Source organism: Nasonia vitripennis, chromosome 2 (assembly GCF_009193385.2).
Source record: "Nasonia vitripennis strain AsymCx chromosome 2, Nvit_psr_1.1, whole genome shotgun sequence".
Lineage (NCBI taxonomy): Eukaryota > Metazoa > Arthropoda > Insecta > Hymenoptera > Pteromalidae > Nasonia > Nasonia vitripennis.
Window position 1 is genome coordinate 16,444,605 of NC_045758.1, and position 24,047 is coordinate 16,468,651.

Genomic DNA, 24,047 nt, shown 5'->3' on the forward strand with positions numbered 1-24,047 from the left:
AGCAAAACATACATTTTTTATGATCAACGTTTTCTTTAGAAGGATTATTTGTTTTATTTTCTTCTTGATTGCATAATAAATTGATTCTATAGAAATTGTAAATACAGCTAACGACCATCCTCCGCATAAAATGATAAATCCAACATTTAAAGCTTCATCATCAAGACGGATTGATGTTTCTTTAGCTATGTTATGACTTTTGATATAATAGTTCTTGTCAGATTCCATAAATAATTTAATTAAACCAGCATGTGTTAACTTTAGTAAAATTTTATTGAATTTATACTTAAGTGGAAAGTCTTCTCTGCAATAGGGAACAGACATGAGTTTTAAAACCTTTTTTAAAATAAAGTTAAGAATAAATATTACACAAAAGTACAAAATGATATAATTATGTAGGCGAAGACGAATAAATAAAGACACTTTATAACTTATACTTCTAGTTTATATTTAATACTCTATATATTTGAGCTGAGAGGGCGAGTGTCACGATTAGAACCTTTTCGGAGCAAGGTGGAACCAATACAGAATGAGCAATTCTCTCACCGGCAATTAGTACCTGTAGCTAGACTATTATGATTACTATAACTACTCTAGTCTATAAGATGTATTAAGAGAGCGAATATTTAAATTAAATATTGAATTGACTTATCCACATCACAAAAGTTACGATTTTTACTGCAATATTTGTTAAGTAATATGGTTTTGAAAATTTGGTTTGCTAATGATACGTTTAAACGATTGAGAGCTCACGTGATCAATATGGCGGCGCGAAGGATGAAAATATATATAGATGTATAAGCACATGTAAATGTTAATACATAAAATAACCTTATTGTTTTCTCAAAAATCATAATAGAGTTGAGAGATAATGCTTCAAAATCAAAATAGATTCATGTACTCCAATGCCCGTACGTTAGGTTAGGTCTTTATCCTTTGAGCCGCCATATTGGAGAGCTGCCGTTTTAAAAACTACTCAAACATATGAATTTTTAATTAATAATATTAGGGCTTGGAGGTACTAAATCAGCAAAAAATTGATACATAACGTATTCTTATGCTATTTCCTACTATATATAAGTATTTATATGTATATAGCAAAACCACGTCTGTTCCCTATTAAATGTAATACCTCTTTCTATAATATATTTTTTTGATATATGAATAATATCACTTTTTGATACATAGTACCTTAAATAAGTTTCAGGAACTAAGCAAGCTACGTGACTTCCATTTAGTAAAAGATCACTACATTCAGACAATTCGTTTATACCCTTGAACTGTGTAGTCAAACCATAATGTCTTAAAATAACCATAAGTGTGGCGAAACCCTAGGTTGTGATATTATATTTTCACAAATCTTTTATAGATTCAATTTTTTGATTAAGATCTGTCACAGTGTTTATTGCACTCAAGCGACTTTGCACAAATTTACTTACATAAAAAATAATTGTTACAAAACTAATAAAAATTACTCTTTTGTATATACTTTGCGGGTGTACTAGTAGTAGATCCGCTACTAAAAATTCGTACAAATTCTAAAACAGCTAAAGACATTGAGTGCTTAAAAATAAAAATTAAAACAGCAATAGAACCTAAACAACTTGGAATAAAAACAAACCAAAATTCGGTATCACATATAAGTGCCAATTTCACTGTATTTCCTACATGATCAGTATTAGATATTATTTTGATTTGATCTGTATAAAAAGGATATAATTGGATTGTCAAATAGTCGCGTACAAGATATGTAGTTATTGATATATTTACGCTGCCAAATAGTATATCTTTGAGCATCCCCACAGGATTGCCAGCTTTGTTAATTAAACTAAAATTTGTATTTATTTTTACGTTGAGTGTTGCATTTATAAACGATGCTAATGCGCTCATAATTTCACCGTTTCTTCCTTTGAATCTTTTGTATCCAATTTCTGATTCGTCATAAAAATATGTTTTTTTTATTAATGCCGTTACTGTATTAAGCGAATATCCTTTTAAATTTTTAGCCTTATCAAAATATAAAGCTTCACATAGTGATTTTTCTGTCACTAGGAATGAAGGCGCGCTTCGCGCGCTCTTGATTCTATCTCTGTCTAATAACACTGGTAGAAAATCTATTATAAGTGTTATGCGGCACACTAACGTCTGCTAATATTTTATAAGCATGTAACATGTTACTAAATCCCTCAAAACTATTTTTGAATAAATATATTAATAATGTTCAATGTCGTCATCATTGGTTTGAATAGTGAATTTGAAGAAAAGTTCAGTATAAGAGTCAGTGGGTTTGTCTATCATTACAATGCCATTTATTTGCATTATAAAAAAGCTATACAACTGAAATTTTACATAGATACTTACTATGCTATCTAGAAAACATGTAACCTACATGATTATGATTTAACTGTTTTCATTCATATTTTTACATCGAGGCCCATATGAATTTTTTAATTTAGCGTATAAAATTTTGCTTGTAGACAGTTACACAGAAACTACCATCTCTAGCACATTGTATTTCTGGTTTCCAGGTATTTTTACATGAAGAAAGTGATAAGAATTTTAGCTTTTTTGTCAAGGCATTAATTAGAATTTTGACTTTTAACAGTTGTGAGAGATTTTGAGACCGATACCTGTTTTTCTATTTTTGCATTTATTCTCATTCAAAAACTAACAGGTCTAGAGAGCTCCTATTTTGCATATAGATTTCTTTTGTGATTGTAGAAAGATATTTAAAGTGGAATCAACGTTAACTGAAATACTTTTGTGTTCGACTACAACACCCATGATAATTATTTAGTCGTATAGCATGAGTTTGCATTCACATCAGTGTTGGAGTCGAAATCAGAAGTTTTTCAGTTAAGGTCGATTCAACTTTAAATATCTTTCCACAATCACAAAAGAAATCTATATGTAAAATATGAGCTCTCTAGACCTGTTAGTTTTTGAATGAGAATAAATGCAAAAATAGAAAAACAGGTATCGGTCTCAAAATCTCTCACAACTGTTAAAAGTCTCTCACAACTATTAAAAGTCAAAATTCTAATTCGAACATAAAAAAATTTGTTCATTAATATTTCAATGATAATACAAACAATTAATCCTATTGCGAATGAATTTGCTTAAGCTTGCTTTCCGTACAAAAAAAAAAATTATTCATATTCATGATGCACGTGTCTTTGCGATGAAGTATTTTTCTCTGCATATTTCATTACAAAAAATCGATTTGAAAATCATTATATTTGTTTTATGCGTATTATTTATGACAAACAAGTGGCAACATTGCATCTAAGAATATTTTATTACAAAACGTCAAACCTATAGGAATTGTTTCATTTCTTTTATTCTCTGCACAGATCTTTTATAAATGTTTGCAGCTTACAAAAGTTTCTCTATATTATGTTTATATTATTATAAGTTAAATAAATCAATGACGTAGATCAGTTTTCAATATGTTTTGCATTAGAATTTAGCAGACAAATTAGAATCAGCTGACTAGTAGTGATAAAAAATAAAATTGTTGCACTTTTCAAACAGTAGCTTATGACACGTGTATCCGTGCATTATTTTAATGCACATTCGTCGTCCCGTCATCTTGTAGTCTATGATGTGTAGAGTAAAGCATCTGCATGCCTATTAAAAACAACTTATTGATTACTCAACGATTGTTTTTCACATTTCTTTATTATAAACTTGAACCTATATATTTGAGGAATTTTACGATAAAATTTCGGAGACGTCTGACTATAAAGGAAATCTTACTACTTAAAGCTCCCTACGATTATTGTGTAAAGTATACTCCTGCAAGCTATCATATTACTATATAAGCAACATTGCAGTTCAAGTTTCGCGATTATGCCATATGGCAGGTCAAATAAAAAATTCGTGCTAGATTCAGAAATATGTATGTATACTCAATGCGCCTTTCAGATAATTTCCAAAATGAAATCCTCGAGCACAAGGTCAGAAAATGAAAAGACAACTTCATCCTGCCGTCGGTTCGTTGGGCGCTCACAGAGAAACTCGGCAAATTATGACTTTCTTATGCAACGCAATCCCAACTCGGCGGAGAGCGCGATCCTCGCCGAATTCAAGGAGACTCCGCGCAAACATACATAGCACACACGCAGCAGCAGCAGAAGCAGAGAAACCGACGAGAGAGGGCCGGTCGCGGGCAACTTCTTGTTCCGCTCGGGCCAATTTGTCGGAGTGCAGTTACTCGACTCGCGTGGCCTCACTTGGCCGACTTCCAGTTTCACCCGGGCTTATATATAAGTAAGGGCTCATGACGTGAAATTGTTTCGATTAAAAAGACGGTTAATCACGCGATCTCATTGCGCATTCCTTGCCCGATTTTGTTGGCTCCCCGATGTGTTTTGTCGGTTTTAACAGGTGCTTTACGACGACGCGGGGGAAAAAAGCCACTGCTGCTGCCACCGGTGCTCGGGCTTTTCATTACGTCACGCAAGAATTAACGGTTGGTCTTTGATGAATTAGGCCTTTGTTTTGCTCTCGTTAGCGGTGCGGCGGTGGCAGCGGCGGGCTAAATGAATTATTTATACTCGGCTGGCCGTGAGTAGCGGCGGATCGCCCGTGATTTCGAACGGTTTTCCGGCGGACCGGAAATTGGTTTTATTCCCTTTTGAATATCATTAGGGCTACCGGGAAAGTTGACTGAAACTTGCGTCAGTGTTTTATTATTTCTAATTAGAAGAAATACCGCGGCTTTTTCTTCGGATCCTTTATAAATCGCTTTTCCCATACACCGCGATTAATTAATTTCCCGATAAATTGGCTGGATCTCTTTTTATATAGATACATGAATATTCATTAAAAATGCATTCATATTTGACATACGAATATGCGAGATGATTTCGCAATAGCTAAAAGTATACCCTTTCTTGTGCAGTTCAAACGCCGCGACGAACTACGCGTTTACAAAATAATACGCACACAATCCAATTACAGTGGGTAACTCCCGCGTATTACCGACCCGTTCGGCTAAAGCCGTTTCTCGATATTTTCCTTCTCTCGAGCGCTACATACCCGCGGAGAATCAGCGCGTTCGCAGAAAATGAAGTTGTCTCTCATACGATTTCCAATAAACTTAGCGAAACAAGACGAGCGCTATACGCGGCTGCGCGCAACATCTTGGAGAGAGATTTCATATATAGAATCAGCGCACGAAGCTCGTCTCTTGCCCCCCGAAAATCCCCGTCGACGAGATTTTCTCTTTCTTCATACTTCCCGGAAGCAGGCGAACCTCGACGACGACGAAAGTCGATGCTAAACGAGAATCTTCGCAATACAACTCGAAAGTGCTTTCTCAATATTTACCGGCGTGGCGCGCGCGCGCGCGCGCGAGAAGCAATAGCGACACACACACGCACGCGCGCGCTTCGTTTATTGATTCGTCAATGCAAGATTGCGAGCGCGCAACTCGGCGGCGTCTGAGATATGTTTTCCCGGAGCTTGCAGGCGGTGTCGGTTGATCTCCTTGTACCACGACGTTTTTATCGGGGAAGTAAATATGCTGAGATATTTGCTGACTTTTGCGCTGCAGTGTACAGACTATACCTAATTGTTCGCTTGAATCATCGAGTAAGCGATGGGCAAGTTAGCGTACTCCCGGGGTGCAAATGGGGGCTTTCTTTAACTCTGGAACTCGTGTATCGCGCCATCTCCGTTATACCTGCACGTAACGCGCCATACCTCTTCCAGAAAAATCTCGAATCTCAAGGTCGTACGTGACGCTCTCGCGAAGCAAAACTTTCTCACCCCGTGAGACATAGGGAATCCCGGCAACCCCATCTCCTTATCGCTACTACGGCCCTCCAGTCGTCGGCGACCCATTTATAAAACGCTGCCCGAGCAGCGACGCACTCGGCGGTGCATAAATCATACAGTCGGCCTTTGGGAGCAAGCATATCCGAGAAGCGCGTAGACACGCGTGCGAGGATTGACCATACACGAGGGGGAGAAGAGCGCGCGTATCGCTTGCTCGCACTTTGTTCGGCCCCGTCTTATCTCGAGCCGACATCGAGCTTTTTCTTTGTCGCGCTAGCTCGCGTCTTCTTCTCGCACGCCGGAGAGTCGGTTTATCTGCGAGCAGTTCTTCTTATTCGCCGGACTGAGATTAAAAATTTCCCTTTGTAGACTCGCGGGGGATTGTCGAGACGCTGCTGCCGTATACACTGCAAGCTCTTATCGTGAGTGCTGCTTTTGTACGCGCGCGGATGAGGTTTTTTGTCCGGATGGGAGATTTTATTATGTGAGATTCGCGGAGCACGTAAGCATTCATCTCACGCTTGTCTGAATATGTTGCAGCGGAGAGAGATGTAGTATCGCGCTCGCGAAGAACGGCTTCGGAGCGGAATGTTTTTGGATTTCATGGGATTCTCGTCATGCGGCGCGAGCTTTCACGAGATGATACTTCATTCGAGAGGGGACGAATCAATCTTAGCGAAGCAAATATAGGCGAAAAGTACGTCGGACGTAGTACGGTTATCGCGAGATAATCAAGTCCTCTCCCCCTCTCGAGTTTCGCTCGATATCCGAGAATAAAAAGAGCTTCATGAAACCGAGATAGAAAAAGTAAAATACCACGCGGATAGAAGCTCGAGTAACTTGCATACATCGAACCCGCAAACGCGCGTGCATTCCGGATAAAGCACTCAGCAAACCAAAGCCCATTACCCTTTTCCGATTCCGCATGCGAAGCAGCTGCAGTCTATAATGCGAAGAAAAGAAGAAACATTTTTCTCTCTCGCTCATATCGACTACTTTCTCTCTTCTCGCGTAGGCGGCGAGCCAGCGCGTGTTTTATCTCCGCTCCGGGCGGGAGCATTAAAAATTTGTTTTCCTTCCCGGGCCACGCGCGCTATGCATTCAAGCGCTTTTCCCGCGGCTGCGACCACGCGAGCGTGTCCTTTGAAGACGTTGCTTCACCGAGAAATAGAGGAAGCGCCGGGCGCACGCATATAGCGCAAGTTTTGATATCGCCGGCGCTTTTATAATAAATTCAACTACTCCGAGGCTTTCGGGCTCGCACGCGTAGGTGTATCTTGTTAAATCGAAGAGCCGAGCTGGAGGAGAAGTAGGAGAGGATTCCTTTTGCGCAGCTCTTAGCTTTGCGTGCGCGCGTGTGTGTGCAGTGCGCCCGCTGTATAGTGTGGACTCGGGATGTGTGCTTATTTTAACGCCGCTGCGGCATAAACTCTACGACGCATTAAAATCGCAGTAAACCGGCGAGAGCCATACTGATATGCGCGCGCGCGCGCGCGCGTGGAGCGCCTCTATACACACGCGTTTGTTTATACTGATAACGATGGACGGGAATATTGGAGGACGGCGACGCGAGCGAGAGAGCTTGGCTATTTCGCCAGATACTGCATAGGCGGGAATTTCAGATATGGTTACTTATATGGCTATCGGAGACTGACGTTTTTACTATATGACATAACCGTGCCGAGGAGAGCTGCATTGATTTTTTGATTTTTTTTTTAACTTACTTCGAGGGTTAGCTCGAGTGAGACGTTTTACTAGATGTATGTTGAGCGAAGGCTTTAAATTGCTTATGCAGTTCGCTGAATTTAAAACTGACCTGGATTCGATACTGTTTTGATACCACGTTATCGATTTAGTCGTTTCATTGGCATTTTTGATGGTATGCAAGGACTCAAGTTCAAATAACAACGAAGAAGGCAATTCATGTAGAAAACAAGTCCGTACAAAAATTCGGATCAAATGATCAAATGAGTCCCTGTGAATACCAGTGAGCCCCGCAAGTATGTCCAGTCTAAACCGCCACCGCGCTATACATTGTATCCTTCCGGGAACACGTACGGTCACGCGCTTAACGAGGCCTAATTAAACCCGGCAGCGGCAAGTATTATTAACAATTTCGAGTGCGACACGATACCGCCGGGGACGTATTATCAAAATATATTAACGCTAGAGATATAGCGACGCTTCGGGCTATTAGGCCAATTATTGCAAAATTAACGCGCGCGCCGGGCCGCAGCCTTGTGCTAGTGCACAGCCTTGATTTTTCACCGGCCTCCCGAGAGACGCGTTTCGAGGATTTACGTTATGAAGGGATCGCGTGTTGAAATTCGAATTTTTCGACCGTGACGAATTTGTTTTTCGTCGACGAGCGAGATATTTTCGGACGATACAGTGTGCATGGCACGAACGATCTTTCAGATCCGAATTATTTCGTTTGGACGAGAATTCCTGTGCAGCGACAAGCCATTACAAGCAGATTAAAAAAAGGGACCTTTTACGTGGATTCATAATCGTTGCTTCCTAGCGCACTACAGGGCGGGAAATTAATCCGCGATGTATAAAAAAGCCGCGGCGTATAAATACGCCTCTCCCCTCGAATTAATCAAACTCAAGCTATACTCCATCTGAATAATTCTCCGATAACTATTAAATCTACGCGTTCACGGGCGCAATAACGATTAAAGATATTACAGTCATTTCACCGACAGGAGGCGCGCGTGAGACTCGTTAATAATCTCCCCCGGAGTATACTCCGCGGGAGGAGAAAAAAATGCTCGAACCGCCTAAAAACACGAGCGCGATTCACATGGAAGCCGCGTCGCGTCCATAAAGAAACAATAACCGATAAAAAGGGAGCATTAAGCCGCCACCGCCTATCGGACAACCGCGCGCTCCGCGAAACAGCCTGAAAACATGTCAAGCTGCGCGCAGTCTACTACGTGCTGATGCCGACGAAAAAAGCGTAATTTTTCACGAACGCCAGAAGTGTACATAAATCAGACAAGAATCTTTGACCATCGCGCTACTGCTCTGGGGAGTACACTCAACGAAGCTTCGTATCGTTTTTATGGGATTTCGGCTGTGTGCCGAGCGTTTTGCTAAGGATCTGATCACGCGCGGATGTTAATAAATCGCTGGCTCATTGATCAAGCTGACGTGAGATGAAAAAAATTGTTAATGCAAAATTATGACCACTTTGTTATGAGGAATTCATTCCACAATCCAAGTAACGAGCTCTTTATCCGATTCCTTTCTGTGTATTATTTATACACAAGGCAATATGATGAAATAAATCGTGTTTACTCAACACAGATAAAATAAAATTATTAAAAAAAAGACAATGCAACATTAAATAACACCTCCGCGCTGTACGAAAATATACGTATACCGAAAACGTATACCTTTATATTCTCAACGACGTGCTATGACGCTAAATAAAATAAAATAAACCGAGCAAATATTTATACGCTGAATAAGAGAACAAAGCGCCGAACGACATTACCTCCGCGTTTTCCAATAATTCAACGTCCGATCCACCGCTTGAACAACCCAAACAAACTTCCCTCCTCCGAACACACAAACTCTCCATTTTTCCCGCGGGCGGCTCCTTATCATTACCCCGTCGAGCGTCGTCCTCCCATGTATAGGCATATACATACACCACACATACCCTCGCATCCGACGCTGTTCGCAAGAGGCTTGTTCTATACACAGGCGAAATCCGCCGCGGGGCTGCAGGAAATCGTCCCCGAGCATCGGAGCGCGCCGGCTCACGTGCGTCCCGGCAGTGTTCGTGAGCGCGAGTTTTTGCCGCTGCCGTGTATATAGATTAGCGGACGGTATGACGTGCGGGAGAGCTTTTTCTGAGAGAGCTGGCCTCCTGCTTTGCAGGAGTTATGGACGCTGCTGGACGTAGAAGCTTGACGACGTCCTTGTTGGATATGCTTTTTTAATTTGTACCAGACGTGGTGATTTTCTTTATATAGCACGCGCGTCTGAACATTAAAATGATATGCGTATCGGAAAATAGAGAGCTACTCTCATCGCCCTGCTGCGAAAAATCCTCTGCGCCATCATCACCGCGCGATCAAAGCAAAATAGCCGGACGTGCACGAAGCGGCGCGCGTTCCATATACTATTTCCACCCCTGCACTGCTCGCGCACAAAGCAATAAAAGAACCGCGAAAACCGTGTATAATTCGGCCGAAATTTCCGTGTCGCCACTCCTCAAAGAGCAGCGAAACATTCAAGCCGGGCCCCGCACCTGCTCACTACACACTCGTCGTTTTAAGTTTCGCCGGCGGCGAGTTCATTGCGGTCCGCTCACACACGCGCGCGCGCGCGCCAATCCGTGTATACGTATATATAGCTCCTCCGCTCCTATTGCTCGACAAAAGAGGTGGACGCAGCTCTTTTGTCGAGCGGCACGTTTCGTTTCTGAGTAACCCGAAACGCACTTGTTCGGATTTATGCTTTTTGCAGCCTCCACCGCCGCCAGCAGCTCGTACGCGCGGCTCATCATATACGTGTGTACATATGTATATGCACGGCTAGTCGCTATCTGTGACCGTAAAGCAGGCTAAGCCCGTCTCTCTCTCTCTCTCTCTCTCTCTCTCTCTCTCTCCCTCTCTCTATCTGTTTCTCTTTCTCTCCGCATTAGGCTGATTGTGCGCGAGAGCCGCGACGTTTTATCTGGTTTATTAGGCGAGCTGCCGTCATGTTTTCGCGGGCTTTTTCCGAGGCGGTGAGTCCGGTTAATTTATGCGGGATAATCGCGTGGCGCTTGAGTGAAATTTCGAGGGATTATCATTTTTATGAATTGGGGCCCGTTTCGTTCGCTCTGAATGAATTCGAGCTACCCTTGTTTTCGAGTTGTTTTCCATTTCTATATCTCGTTCTGAGCACGGTATAGAGTGAAAAGTGCCAATTATATGCGGTTAATCGCGGCGCAGCTCCCAAAGTTCGTAAAGCAATATATAAACGCGTCGACGAGCAACAGCTCCATTATTAAATAAAGTTCAAGTCCCGCAAAGCGCCGCCTGTGCTCTTCAACGCGGGGGTAAAAATCAAGGAAATCATAGCGCGTTGAGAAACTTGGTTGAATGGCGGCTTCTCGCGCGCGCGGCGCGGAAGACAAGAAACTTGGCCAAATTGCTTAATTGTTTCAAACTATTGGGTATTAAGCGCGCGAAGTCAACCGAATATACCTCCTCTCCCTCCGACATTAATGGCTTATGAAGTTTGAGAAGGGGGCGAGGTGTGGTAGGGGTCGGGGAAGGGGGGGGGGGGCTGGGGAGGTTTACTTACAGCGTCGTTATGATTCCAGAATATGTATGCCGGTGGCTCCGGACTGTGCAGCACAATGCAAGTCAGGTTGATCGTGCTGCCGCGATCGATGTAGAGATCCGGCCCGCCCAGGATCTCCGTCACCGGTTCTGAAACATACAGATTAGCCAAGAGTTAATTCGTTTTCAACATCTAAAAGAAATCTGATGAGCTGGGATCGTTATTAAAGCCTCAATCAACCGCGGCTTACGAGCCAGCGAGGAACCTTAATCAGTCAGGAATGAAAGTATGAATTGGTGTCGTCGGCACTCCAATCGACGACCCCGAGGAATCCCTCTTGCCCCGACCGAAGAAGAAAAATGGAAAAAGCGGGAAAGTCCGGGCAAACCGCGCGCTGCGAAGAATACAACAATCGATGACCCGGATCGCGAATCCCTTTAAGCATTCAGCTCGACTCGCGTCGATGAGCTCCTGGAAGCTCGGATTCCCACGGCGCTGCTGCATCCTTTCCTCTCCTCTCAGCCTCGCTCGCAACACTTTTTGCCGGGGCGCAAAAGACTGACCAAACAATCAGCCAAAGCACTTGTGTCCTCTCTCTCTCCCTCCCTCCCCTCCCTCCCCCTCCCTCTTTCTTCATCCCGGTTTTCAGCTCAAAGAGAGCCGAGGGATGAGGAGAACCGATTTTGCATCCGAGCTGCACAGGAAAGAGCACTTACCGGCCCTCTGTGTGTACCGCCAGGATCTGCGCGCAACGCTCTTTCTCTTTGCGCGCGGCTTTTGATCGGGAGGATATAGCGGTCACGTGTCTTCTTCTTCTTCTTCTACGTACACATTGTAAGGAGCGCGCACGCCTCTCCGCAGACTGTAGCTCCTCGCTTGCTTTTCCGCCGGAATTAGCATTGCTCTTTCTCTCGTACACGTGCATAGCAAATCGCGCACCCAGTAGTACAAGCTCGTTTGCGTCAGGCGAGTCTTAAAATTCAAAGCTCAAAGTACTAATACTCCCGAGTAATTAGGATACTTTGTGCCCGCGCATATAATTCGGTGGGTGTGTGTGTAGCGTTTTCTTGTGTCTCTAATAATTCGTTCAATTGCAAAGCGCCCCGCATACGCCCACCGCCGGCATACTGATATCCCGCCTATACGCGCGATTATTGCTTCGCATTACAGTGTGCTGCGTCGATACCGTTGTGTCATGATCACTCGCTTGTTTCGTCATGATTCGGTTGTTTGAGGATAGAAAGGGAAAAATTAAATTCATCGGACAAATTGCCGGCGGCGCAATCAATTCACCGTCCATTCGAAAGCGATTGATAAATCATCCGCACGGGCGACTCCGAAAAATCCCAAGTGAAAATCCCCGCAGCTCTCTCTCTCTTCTGCCGATAACCGAGTCGCATCAGGCGTTCCAAAAAATTGTACAAAAATCGCGCGGCCGCTCGGCAAGAAAGTGAATTATTAGCCTCGCCCGCGGCGATGTCTATACGTCCTCTCGCGAGGCGTGTATGAAAAAAGGAAAGGAAGCGCCTCACGCGAAAGGGCCAGTAAGGTATATAGCAGCCGATAGGCCGCGCGCGTCCGTGATAAATCACGCGAGCGCGGGGCAGAAGCTGCTCGCTCCTCGGCTCGCTCGCGCGATTAATCAGGCCTCGATCGCCGAGGAGCGCCGCCGCGTCACATTCATTTTCGCCGCTCTCTTCTCTGTCTTTTTCTCCTTCTCCTCCTTCCTCTTCCTCCTCCTTCTCCTTCTTCTTTTTGAGACGTGAGCTGCTTTTTGCCAGAGCGAAATCTTTGCTTTCGGAGTGATTGCATTTGACTGTGAGATTGATTTCCCGGTGCGTGAGAGCGAGCTTGCGCGAGAACTTTTCGGCGAGAATTGATGACGCTGCGTTTGAGATTTATGGCGGGAGTCGAGAGCTGCTGCTGCATTTTGCTGCAATTATGGATCCTGATGGAAATATTTCGGTTACTGCGATGGATACGTATACCTTTTTTCGCTTTATCGAAATACCATAACATTTTTCGCGTGTATTATGCGTTGTAAACATTCGTTCACGATCGAGTACAGGATTTTAGCGACACTTTAGCGACTCGATAACGAACTAGAATCGTGATCCAACGTCAACATCGACCTCTCATGAATTTTATAAAAAAAAACTAAACCGAGCGGAGCGTCCATTATCAGCAGCGAAAATAAAGCAAACGCAGCAGTGTGTATATATATATATATATATATATATATATATATATATATATATATATAATACGGAAGAGCAAGCGATCGTGTGTGGAAGCGAGAGAAGAGTAAAAACATGACGCAGAAATCCGCGCGGCATAACGTTTTTCGACGAATGTGCAGCCATCGGCTCGTGTCGATAGTCCGCGAGCGATATGTGCTATGCGGGTATACCTACGCGCGACTAATTGCGTTATACGCGGCCCAGCTCCGCGTGAAAACGGCATGACACGCCAGAGCGCTGATAGATATAGCTTGAAGGATGGCGTGTGATCGACGGCCGAGTGTTATTGGGAATCGATGCGAGTTTGCTTCTTCATTTATTGAATTGTTGTATGATTTTCAGCGCAAAGAATAAGAAATTATATTCATAAATCAACGAGTTGTAAGAGGATTACGTTGCAGTTGTAAAAAATTCAAAGTTTTCAGCCAGCGCCGTGTAACAATTGAAATTTTACGCGGCGTGCGGGAATAAAGTTTCCGTTTTATGAGAGAGAAATAACGAAATTGTATGCGGCTGACTGTTATATCTCGATGTGGTCTACGGAGTTTCAAATTTTCGAAATTTCGCGGTTGGACTATTCCACTTACAAGCGATGTAAAGCAGAAAGCAGTGGAAGATAAAGTTTTGGATGACGAAAAATTCTGAAAAATTAGATTAAACGCGAATGGAAAAAAAAATTAAAGCGAAATCTACGCGATACACATCGGATAAAGATGTAAAAAAAAGTCCGATTAAAGAATAAATCCGCTCGACGACTCGTTATGATTCGTGATACCCTCTAACGAATCCACTGAACCTCGGTCGAAAAAAAAACAGGAAGAAAAATCCACAAAAACACGTACTTATATAACGAATGCAAATACCGTTAGCGAAGATAGAAGCGCGATGAAACAGAGAGAACACGGGGAAATACTAAAAAGTTTCCCGAGTTTTCGAGGAAAAAAAAGAAAAGAAAATCGGAAAGTAGCTTTTGCAAGGGAATGAGAAATTTGTACTTGGCTACGGGAGGATCGTCCGGGAAATTTCGATTTCGATCGAGAAAATGAATCTCTACATATTCTATTTTTGGCTTATCCATCCAACTCGCGACGCGGCTGGAAAATTCACCGCATCTCGTTTCCGCGGCGGCTTTTACGTATACGTATATACACGCCATCGCGGAGTCTTTTTTCGCTCTCTATTCGCTCTCTATATACCGATTGACTGGCTAACCAAAAAATATGTTTTTCAGATTTGCGAGGAAAATTGGATTATTTTCGCTGAGGTCCAAGAAGAGACGCAATTTTTTTGTGGCCGCAGGCTTTGATTTATATATACGGTTCCTTCCTGGTTCACGCATTTTCTTTCTAGTATTTCTCGTGTTCTCTGAAAAGGCCCAGAGTCATTTGAGAAACTCCATTTGCATCGCATGATCGAATATTACGCGCTGAATGAAATTTTGATTGAAAAATTCAGTCCACTACATTCGTAACATCACTCTACTGAATTCCACGAAACTACGTGCTCTCGTTTGTTATTGCTCTTCCAATCAACGACTCTCCGCCGACGAGAAAAATCACTGCTGCATTGCTCCCTTACAATTTTCTTCTTCGCAAGCGCGTCGATTCATTTACGCGAATAAAGCCTGCACCTACCCTGGTAGAAAATTAACGGTTCGAATTTGCTAAGACCTTTAGACTTAGCTAACTGTTTTAACGGTTGGCAAGCTAAAATTTAACAAAAAATGTGGCTTAGGAACCGTTAAATTTCCAAGATGTCTGCCGGAGGCTAATTTGAGGTTACGAGGTTAGGATAATCACCAGCTAAATGAATCAATTTAATTTTATTAATATTTCAATTTTTACATTTAATATAGTCCTATTCTATTATCTGAACAAGCTTTGTATGATACGCATGCACTGCACTTCATTTCACTTGACCGTACCAAGTCAACTGTTATTTCATAATGTCATGCTGTCTGATTCAATAAGATAAATAAAAATTGTTTGTATTAGCAAACTAAATAGTTCAAAATGCCTTGTTCAACAAGACTAAACTAAAAAAGAACCCATTCAAATATTCATTGTGGTTTCGAGTACATAAGATAAGAATGTCACATTTTTCTTGGCATTGGTGATTTTTGATCTCAAATCAGTCAATTAAAGTAATAACACAATAAAGATTATTGATGTGCACTCTTTTTGAAAATGCCAAGAGCTGATTCATAAGTTCAAGCAATCTTTATTGTATTATTACTTTAATTGACTGATTTGAGATTTTGGTCAAAAATCACAGATGCCAAGAAAAATGTGAAATTCTTATCTTATGTACTCAAAACCACAATGAATGTTTGAATGGATTCTTTTTTAGTTTAGTCTTGTTGAACAAGGCATTTTGAATTATTTAGTTTGCTAATACAAACAATTTTTATTTATCTTATTGAATCAGACAGCATGACATTATGAAATAACAGTTGACTTGGTACGAAATGAAGTGCAGTGCATGCGTATAATACAAACCTTGTTCAAATAGTAGAATAGGACTATATGATATGTAAAAAATTGAAATATTATAATAAAATTAAATTGATTCATTTAGCTGGTTATTATCCTGACCTCTTAACCTATCTAGATACAACCGAAATATATTATCTACAAATTGTTACATGTCCTTTGCATTTCCTAACCTTTTTTCAATTATAATCAATCATATAGGTAAATTTATATTTATTAATAAAAGTTTTAACCTGACAATTGTATACGTATGGCTAGTAAACTGAATTTAAGCAAATTAACTGCAAGGAGCTGTGCATAAGCTTCTATTACAGTAAGCGGTTATTTAGCGGTTTTCTAAGCGGTTCATTGGCGTTATTGGTTAAATAAGCCATTGCTAAACCATTGAACCGTTGACATTTCTACCAGGGTAGCTATCCCGATGGTTATCAGATAGACGTATTGAAAAATCACAAAGGCCATTATATACGCTTCTCGCAAAAAAAAGAACATCGCAGAGCTCGCGCGCGCGCCACTTAATCTAAAAATTCTTTTTTTATCCGGACGATATTTCATCGAACGCCTACTAATATATTTTCTCGCAAAAGGAAAAAGGGGGAAAACCCACGCGAGCGCGCGTGTGCGCCCCCCGCATGTATTATGTTTCATTTGTCATTCGACCAGAACGGGAAACATTTGTATATTATTACTGAGGGACACGTGTTTTGCATCGCATATATTGTTCGATACGCTTGGCGCGTGATTTTTGTTGTTCAATATGATCACGCTTCATTTTTGTTTGAAAAGTTTCTCATTTATACCGTATACGCTGTATTTATACCGCGCGAAATACGAGCTAAATTATGTGTTCGACAAACTTTTTGCGTTTCCCACTTGCGCGGTACGTTCCCCGAGACGTAAGAGACAGCAGATCGGGGGCGATGGAGGAGAGAACATCTAGCTTATGGTCCGACTTTGGCGAAAGTGTAGATATGTATGCATCCCAGATCGCGTAGGCGTGATCGAGTACGTTCGCGAAATTTGCCCGAGTAATGTCGGGGCCGCGCGCACGAGGCCAGCGCGCTTTTGAATACTTCAAAAACGGTAGAAAATGCGACGTTTTCTGGAATATATTTTCTCGAGCTTATATCCAGGATGCGCGCTTCTTTACGTGACGTCGGCTCTTTTGCTTTTTATTTTCTTGGAGAATACGCGGCTTTAGAAATTCAAGTGTCGTAGTCGCTTTGAAAAAGGAGAATTCTCGCTGTTTCGAATTGCATTATCTCACGAGCAATCAGCTGCTCAAATGTTTAATCCGAATAAATAAAATTTCTAAAAGCTCTTGATCGAACTAGAATCCTGAAATTATGAATTTTGAGGCGATTCACGCAAGCAGTGTCGGCAGCTAAGCGCTTCGATTCAGCCTCAATTTAGCAGTCTCGTCTCGCGACTCCTAAAACATTCTTTTTTGATCGAGTCTCATCTTTTCCCCGAGCCCCAAGAATGCTCGGCACTCCCGCGAGAAAATAAAAGTAAAATCGCCCCATCAACCGGTATCGATGACTAGGGGGAAGCGCGTTACACTTGGCTCGAGCCCGTAAAAAGTAACGAACTTGACACCCTGGGAACCGCTATCTGCGCGCGCGAGAAAAGTCGGAGGGAAAAACAGCGATTGAAGGAAGGAGATAGGGGGAAAATTTAAAAGGAAAGAGAGAAGCGTGGATTTCTGAGACAATGCGTTGCAAATTGGATTTATGCCGGGAGGAATGGGAAAATTCTCCGTTGATTGTGCTCTGAAATCTTGTGGTTTTCCCGCAAACTCCGAATCGTACTTTATTGTACAATCACGAAATTGAATCTTGGAATATTGCGTTGCTTTAATTGAATTTTGTTACATGATACTACGGTGGATGATGAAATATTTAATATCATATAGTAGCTATCTGTAAGTATAGGCAACGTTATTCAAATAATTAAACAATAGCGCTCCCGGAGACAGTAATATTCAAGAGCTCTAGCTACAACCGCAGCCTTCAAAAGCAGCAACAAACGCGACTTCTTCTCGCCTCCTCAAGAATCGCAACCGGCGGTGGGAATCGCTCTTCCGCTCGAATTTCCCCGCTCCATCCTCTATATGCATACACATCACCGTCCAATACCAACAGTCGTTCGCGACTATCGGTTCGCTCGCTCTCTCTTTCTCTCTCTCTCTCTCTCTCTTCCTCGAAAATGGAATATAAACTCTCCGCGCCGGTCCTGTGCCGCATGCACCCCTTCTTTTTATTCTCTACTATATATAACTAGTTCGCGCGATCGCCCGGAACAGTCGTGCACCGGCGAGACTTTGCCCGCGGAGCAAGTTTTCCCGTAGTTCGGTGTCTGCCAGCCGCAGCGGTTACTTTTAAAGCCATCAGCTCTCGCGCCCTCGCAGTTGCCACTCGAGCGACGTCGAACACGCCGGGGCGAACTGCTGCTGCCGCTCCCGCTTTAATCGCGGTGGCGCACTTTATTGTTTTTATCGACAAAGCCGCTTTTCCGGGGCCACGCGACGCTAACTTGCTTGCTATATAAACTTGCCCGGCGTATAATCTGTCGTCGTCGCCGAGGCTCTGGCCGCTTTATGACCGCGCGCTCGACCGAGTTTGGCGCATTTCATTCTGGATGGCTGACCGGCCCCTTTTGTGCGGCTGATTTTTTTTTTTTTTTTTTTTTTTTTTTTTTTTTTTTTTTTTTTTTTGGCGACTCGATCGGTTATGGCGCGGTTCGACCTATTCGTGCTTACTCGTGTGAACTATGCTTACTTTGAATTTTAATAGCTTCACAAAATTCATACCGTTGAAACTGTTTGAAAGGTCTCGAGAGTTTCTACGTGCTTTTAATCGAGTATCCATTTACCCGCGTAAAAATTATTATGAATATGCGATCCACGAGAGAGGATACGAACGAAATTCCGAAAAATGCTATGCAAAAAGCTTTACTTCTCATCGTTATACGTCCTACCCGTTTGCAGGATATTTTCGCGGAAGCCATTAAATTTCATTTTTGATACGTGTAGCTTTCGCGAAACAGTTTTAAGCTCGTTCGAGATATTTGAAAACTGCGAAACACGATATTTTACCCGAAGCACTCGCATTATTTTCAACACATTTATACGAATACGAGACTTTATAACAGCAAGTATACGCGATTTTCGATTGCGAAAACAAGCTTATCGAATTCCCGTTTATAAATTCGCGATTTGAATTTTTTACGGCGGCATTACACGGGAACGGAATTTCCAGTATAAAGAATGGCAACAGCGCACTACACTATCAAGCCTCGGCTATGCCTCGTTAACCTAACCCCATTTGGCGAACCGACTGATAATGCACGAAAAACTTATTCGAGCGGATAATCGACGCTGCGAACAACTTTGGATTACAGGCTTTGCGCGCATGGCGCAATATTTTTTAATCAAAGCTCGATCGTCGCTAAACGACAACATACTGAATTACCCGCGAGAATAGGGTTCCATAACTATCTCCTAGCTGCAAACAATTCAAAGACGTTCGACCCAAAATAACGGGCAAAACCGCCGTGAGAGCCGCGCTCTGCACACTTCTCCGAAATTATCTCCCTCATTTCGGTCGCGCCGCGGCACACAGCGTCACTATCACTCCGCCTCCTCTTTCTCTCCCTTTTTCACTTTTGCCTCTCTCCCTCTTCCATGCGTATACCGCGCCCGCGCTATCTCCCCTCTCTCGCTCGCGCTATATATTCCACTTATATGCGCCCGCGGCCGTCCCTCTCAGTGGCGTAGCCGTGGAAAAAGCGGGCGCACGAACTCGCCGCGCCGAAGAGAGAAGCGGGACAGGTTTATTATTCATGAAACTATGATTATTCGCGTAACTTTCGCGGAGAGCGCGCGTTCGCTCGAGTTTATGGCTTTATAATATGATTCCTGCGCGCGTACGCGCGTACATGCGTACATGCGTACACGCGTACTTGGTTAACGCACTTGTGCGCGCGATGCATTATTTTTTCCATTATTAATTACGCGCCCGCTCGGGTTCGTTATTTTCGCTCTCGCCTCGCTTTGCCTCGGCCTCGAGCCGGGAGAACTTCTGACGTTCGGAGTTTTTAATTCGTCTCTGCAGTCTATTCGAGGATGGACCTGAATAGTCTTTTCGTTATAGCGGAAAGAAAAGCTGATAAGGATCCAAAACTGCGAATGCAAAACTCGAGCTGCTCAGCTGGCGTCGATTCGGCGCAACAAAAGAAGCCGAAATCGGTTTCACAGCTCGTTTCGCAAGCGCGCGCCTTTAAAAACAGCTACAACTTTCCGAGATGTTTGAGCAGAAGCGAACTTTGCCGTCTGCTCCTCGGCAAACCGCAGATAAGTTCCGCTATTTTCCATTCCGAACGAGAAATTACCACTTGATAAGAATACGCCTCTGGTCTGACATTAAAACTTTGCTCGGCGTCGCCGCAGCCGCCGTTTTCAATCCCCCTCGATTCCTTCGGAGTAGGATCCCTTTGTGCGCGCCACAGGCCGTTATCATTGTTATCGCGCGCTACTGTCGCGAGACTTTCAAAAACTGTCGCTTCTACAAACGACGCTGTTCTTCTCTCTCTCTCTCTCTCTCTCTCTCTCTCTCTCTCTCTCTCTCTCTCTCTCTCTCTCTCGCTCTCTCTAGCCACGCGCAGATTTCCCTCGGTGCTGACTGTCTGCCTTATAGTAGTCGGGGAATTTGGTCGGTCAGTTGTGCGGCCTTTCTCTCGCAAAGACGGACTGTCTCGAAAGTTCGCTCGTCGCTGAATACTCGAATAGCACATATCTCTTGCGAGCCAAGCTGCTTTGATTGCGCGGTTTTCTAAATGTATGAATGTGTGTGTGATGGGCAGACAACGAGGCTGCTGTAATTTAGCAAAGTTAATACGGTTCTGTAAGCATCAAAAACTATACGGGTAGCGTTCATTTTGCAATACACTTAGCAAGCGGCAACGAGAAAATCTGTCTATAGGAGGTAGGAAGTCGCGTCTATAAGGCTCTGCGCTTATTGAGTCAGGGATAGGTAGGTTAGTCCCCGCCTTCCTCGAGTTGCTTTTTATTACTCCCCTCGGGCTCGCGGTTTATTATGTTTATCGTGCACCTGACTGATATAAGTCCGCGTTCCAGCTAAGATGAATGCTTGTACGTATACCGCGCAGAGTATAATATTCTACGCGAGCGATTCGTTTTCAGTCTGAGCTCTGGCCTTGTTGTAAATTTTTCGAGACGTAACTCGATATCATACTGCACAGTGGCTAGAGAGTGGGATGAGAATTTAGTGCTGGAAAGAGCTTTCAAAGTCCGTAACTAAAGCTTCCAGCTCTAAATAAATAGCTACTCTCCGAAGAAGCCATTTTCACCTATCCCGCGCACTCGGCCCGAAAAAAAAACGTAAAAGCAGTCAAGAAAAACCAGCGGATCAGTCGAAACCGCATTCACTTTGCGCTTCTCTCTCTCTCTCTCTCTCTCTCTCTCTCTCTCTCGACTACTCGCTCGGCCGAAAGGAAGGAGGAGCGGCAGCCGCGAAATCGCGGGAGCCACAAAAGGGCTCGGCGTCGCTGGAATTCCTCCCCATCAATCATTCGCAACCGCGCACTGGAGAAAGCAAGGGATAGAGGGAGAAAAAGAGCGAGGGAGAAATTTCGGGCGGAGTGTCGCTTGCAGGACGCGGACTTTAGCTGCCTCGGCGAGCGTTTCACGTGCAAAGGTACGGAAAATTTAGGATGAATAGCGACGCTATGCTGCATTCGGATGGAATTTTTTATTTCGACGGCTAGTGTGGCCGCGTTATTTGGGTGAATTTTGCGCGAAAATTCCTTTGTGGTTGTTAAGAGTTTCTTTGTTAATTTGGCTCTTTGAGGAACGGAATGCTGCGACGGAATTAACGACTTTGAGGATATAACGGCGATGAGCATCTGCGTTAGGATTCTCTATTTTGACAATGTCAACTTTATTCTAGTAGAGAAATATTTTATTCGATCGTTATGTGAGTTTCAAAAGATTCGCAAATATTTTCAAACTTCGAACGAATACAACGCATCCCCGCAACCAGGAATGTCATAAGCGCAAAAGGGCGCGCAAGGTCCCGCGTCAGCCATCTCGTTTCATCAAACTAATTCCGTAGCCGCAAAACGTTTTGCCCCGGCCGCTATTTTCTTTCCTCGCTCGAAACAAAAATAAAAAAAAAGAAGGAAAATAAGAAAAAACTGGGGAAAAAGCTACGCAACGGCGCGCGGCGATAAAAAAATGTCGCGCTGCAAATCCCAGGTCGCACCCCGGGCGCTTCGCTCTCGTAAAATCGAGTTACACCAGGCCGAGAGTCCTTCGGGTGGTGCGAGGTGGTCTACAGCTGGAGCTGCGCAGGGAGTAAACGTCGACGAGGCTTACGAGGTTAACGCTCGCGCTCTCGGCACTTTGTGCTAAAAGCCCCGGGCGGGCAGTCGCGTGTGCGGCTGGCCGCAGAGCGGCCCTTCTATTCGCGGCCTTATTCTTTCGCAGCTCGGTCGTGTTAGGCAGCGCCACTCGAGTCTTAAGTCCGGCGAGTTATTTAGGCGTTTCGCGCGCGAAGGTAATTCCTTTACGAGCTGCCCGGCTCCGCGGGGATATTCCCTAAACAGCGATTGCTCGTCGTTACGTGAGCGGCCGCGGCTCTCCCGTGACAGGAGCACTGGCCGGATGCGCTGGACTCGCTATGCTGCTTCTCGCGCTGCATGCTGCGGGCCGACGGGGTAGACGTAGGCCGAGAGATTTATAAGAAGCCGTAAATCGCGGGAATTGAAAAGTTTTGCTTAGCTTTTTACGGGAGACACACGCGCGCGCGTAAGGGAGAATTATTGTAAGTGCTTGCAGCGCGGTGACGACGGGCTTCGTGCTTGCGTCCGTGAAGAGAAGCAATGCTGACCTTCTTTTTGGGACATTTGTGTGAGAAACGGCTTTGACAACTGCCCTGGGGCAAGTTTTGCCTTGGAATGAGCGTAATGCATCCGCGAATGCAGGAAAGCAAGGCCGTAAACAGGTATTTTCGAGGGATTGAGCTGATGGCAACTTTGGAATTCATTTTACGTTATGTTTTTCTTCAAAAAAGTCGCGTACTTTCTCAAGAGTCTTCAAGAGTCATTAGCGTGGAGGCTATCGACGAGCATCTTTTATGCGTATAAGCAAAGCATGTATAATATATTATATAGATATAAACAACCAATTATTCAGTTTTCTTCGAAAATAAGAGAAAAACAGCTTCATTCGAGTCGTCGCACCGCGGAAAAACAGCATCTCAGCTCGCAAGCTTGAATATTAGATTTCGACTGCGCATAATAAAGCAACGCGCAGCCATCCCTCGCCCGTAATTCGCTCATTTACTCGGAAAATTCAGAGCGCCAGCAGCAGAGGAGCTGCAACGAAAAAAAGCGACGAGAAAGGGGTAGAGAGAACGAGAATACTCCTCGGCTGCTGCACGCGCGGGATATGAAAAATGCACGTCGCCCCTAACTGAAACTATCTTTCTCGCGCGCGAAATGGAGTTATGCGCGCCCAAGCTCTGTACACCAGTATATTGCAATCGTACGCAGCTCTCCCTCAGGAGAGGAATGCCTTTGACTAGACGGCAAGACGGATGTAACGAGGCTTTCCCCCCGGTCTGTCTCTATCCAACGTCTTTGGTCGGCGGCGTCTTAGAATCCAGGACACACTCCGTCTCCGTCTACCCCTTGCTTTGTGCTGCTATGTATGGTGTTGGAGGAGGATCGAGGAGCTCGCGTCTTGCGACAGATGGAGAGCCAGACCGGCAATTATACGGAATTAAAATGTATTAATTCCCTTTCTTTTTCTCTTATTTCTCCCCCCCCCCCGCCCTCGTGGATGCGGTGGAATCTCTTTATTGCGCGAGAGCCGGCTCAGGCTTTTCGATTGGACGGGATTCTTCGCGACGTTTATTTATCGCCGCTATTCGGAATTTTAGAGCAGTCGCTTGTTTTCGGATATGATTTATCACTTTGCCGAGAGTTCGGTCGTCGGGACGTGGGCAATTTTTTGCTTCGAAGTCAAGTTTTTGCTGGTTTTGCTTCGCCGTTATTTCACGAAATTTCAAAATTATAATTAGTGAAGAATTAATTAAGTATCGGAGTGATGAATTATTTCAAGATATGGCTGTGAGAAAATATTCCGAGATTTCGGAAACCAAAGGCTTCGAATTCTCTACATTGTCGAAGAGACTTTTTTAACTCTCTCTCTCTCTCTCTC

General features: G+C 43.8%; 1 protein-coding gene across 12 annotated transcripts in view; it reads right to left on the reverse strand.

Moving 5' to 3' along the window:
• The window catches only part of LOC100122319 (zwei Ig domain protein zig-8), a 337,476-nt gene that overhangs the window by 10,839 nt on the left and 302,590 nt on the right, over positions 1–24,047 (reverse strand). For all 12 annotated transcript variants that reach the window (XM_008204077.4, XM_001605871.6, XM_016987121.3 and 9 more), the window contains one exon: positions 11,092–11,219. In XM_008204077.4, the coding sequence (XP_008202299.1) occupies positions 11,092–11,219 (128 nt within the window). The remainder of the gene's footprint in view (positions 1–11,091; positions 11,220–24,047) is intronic.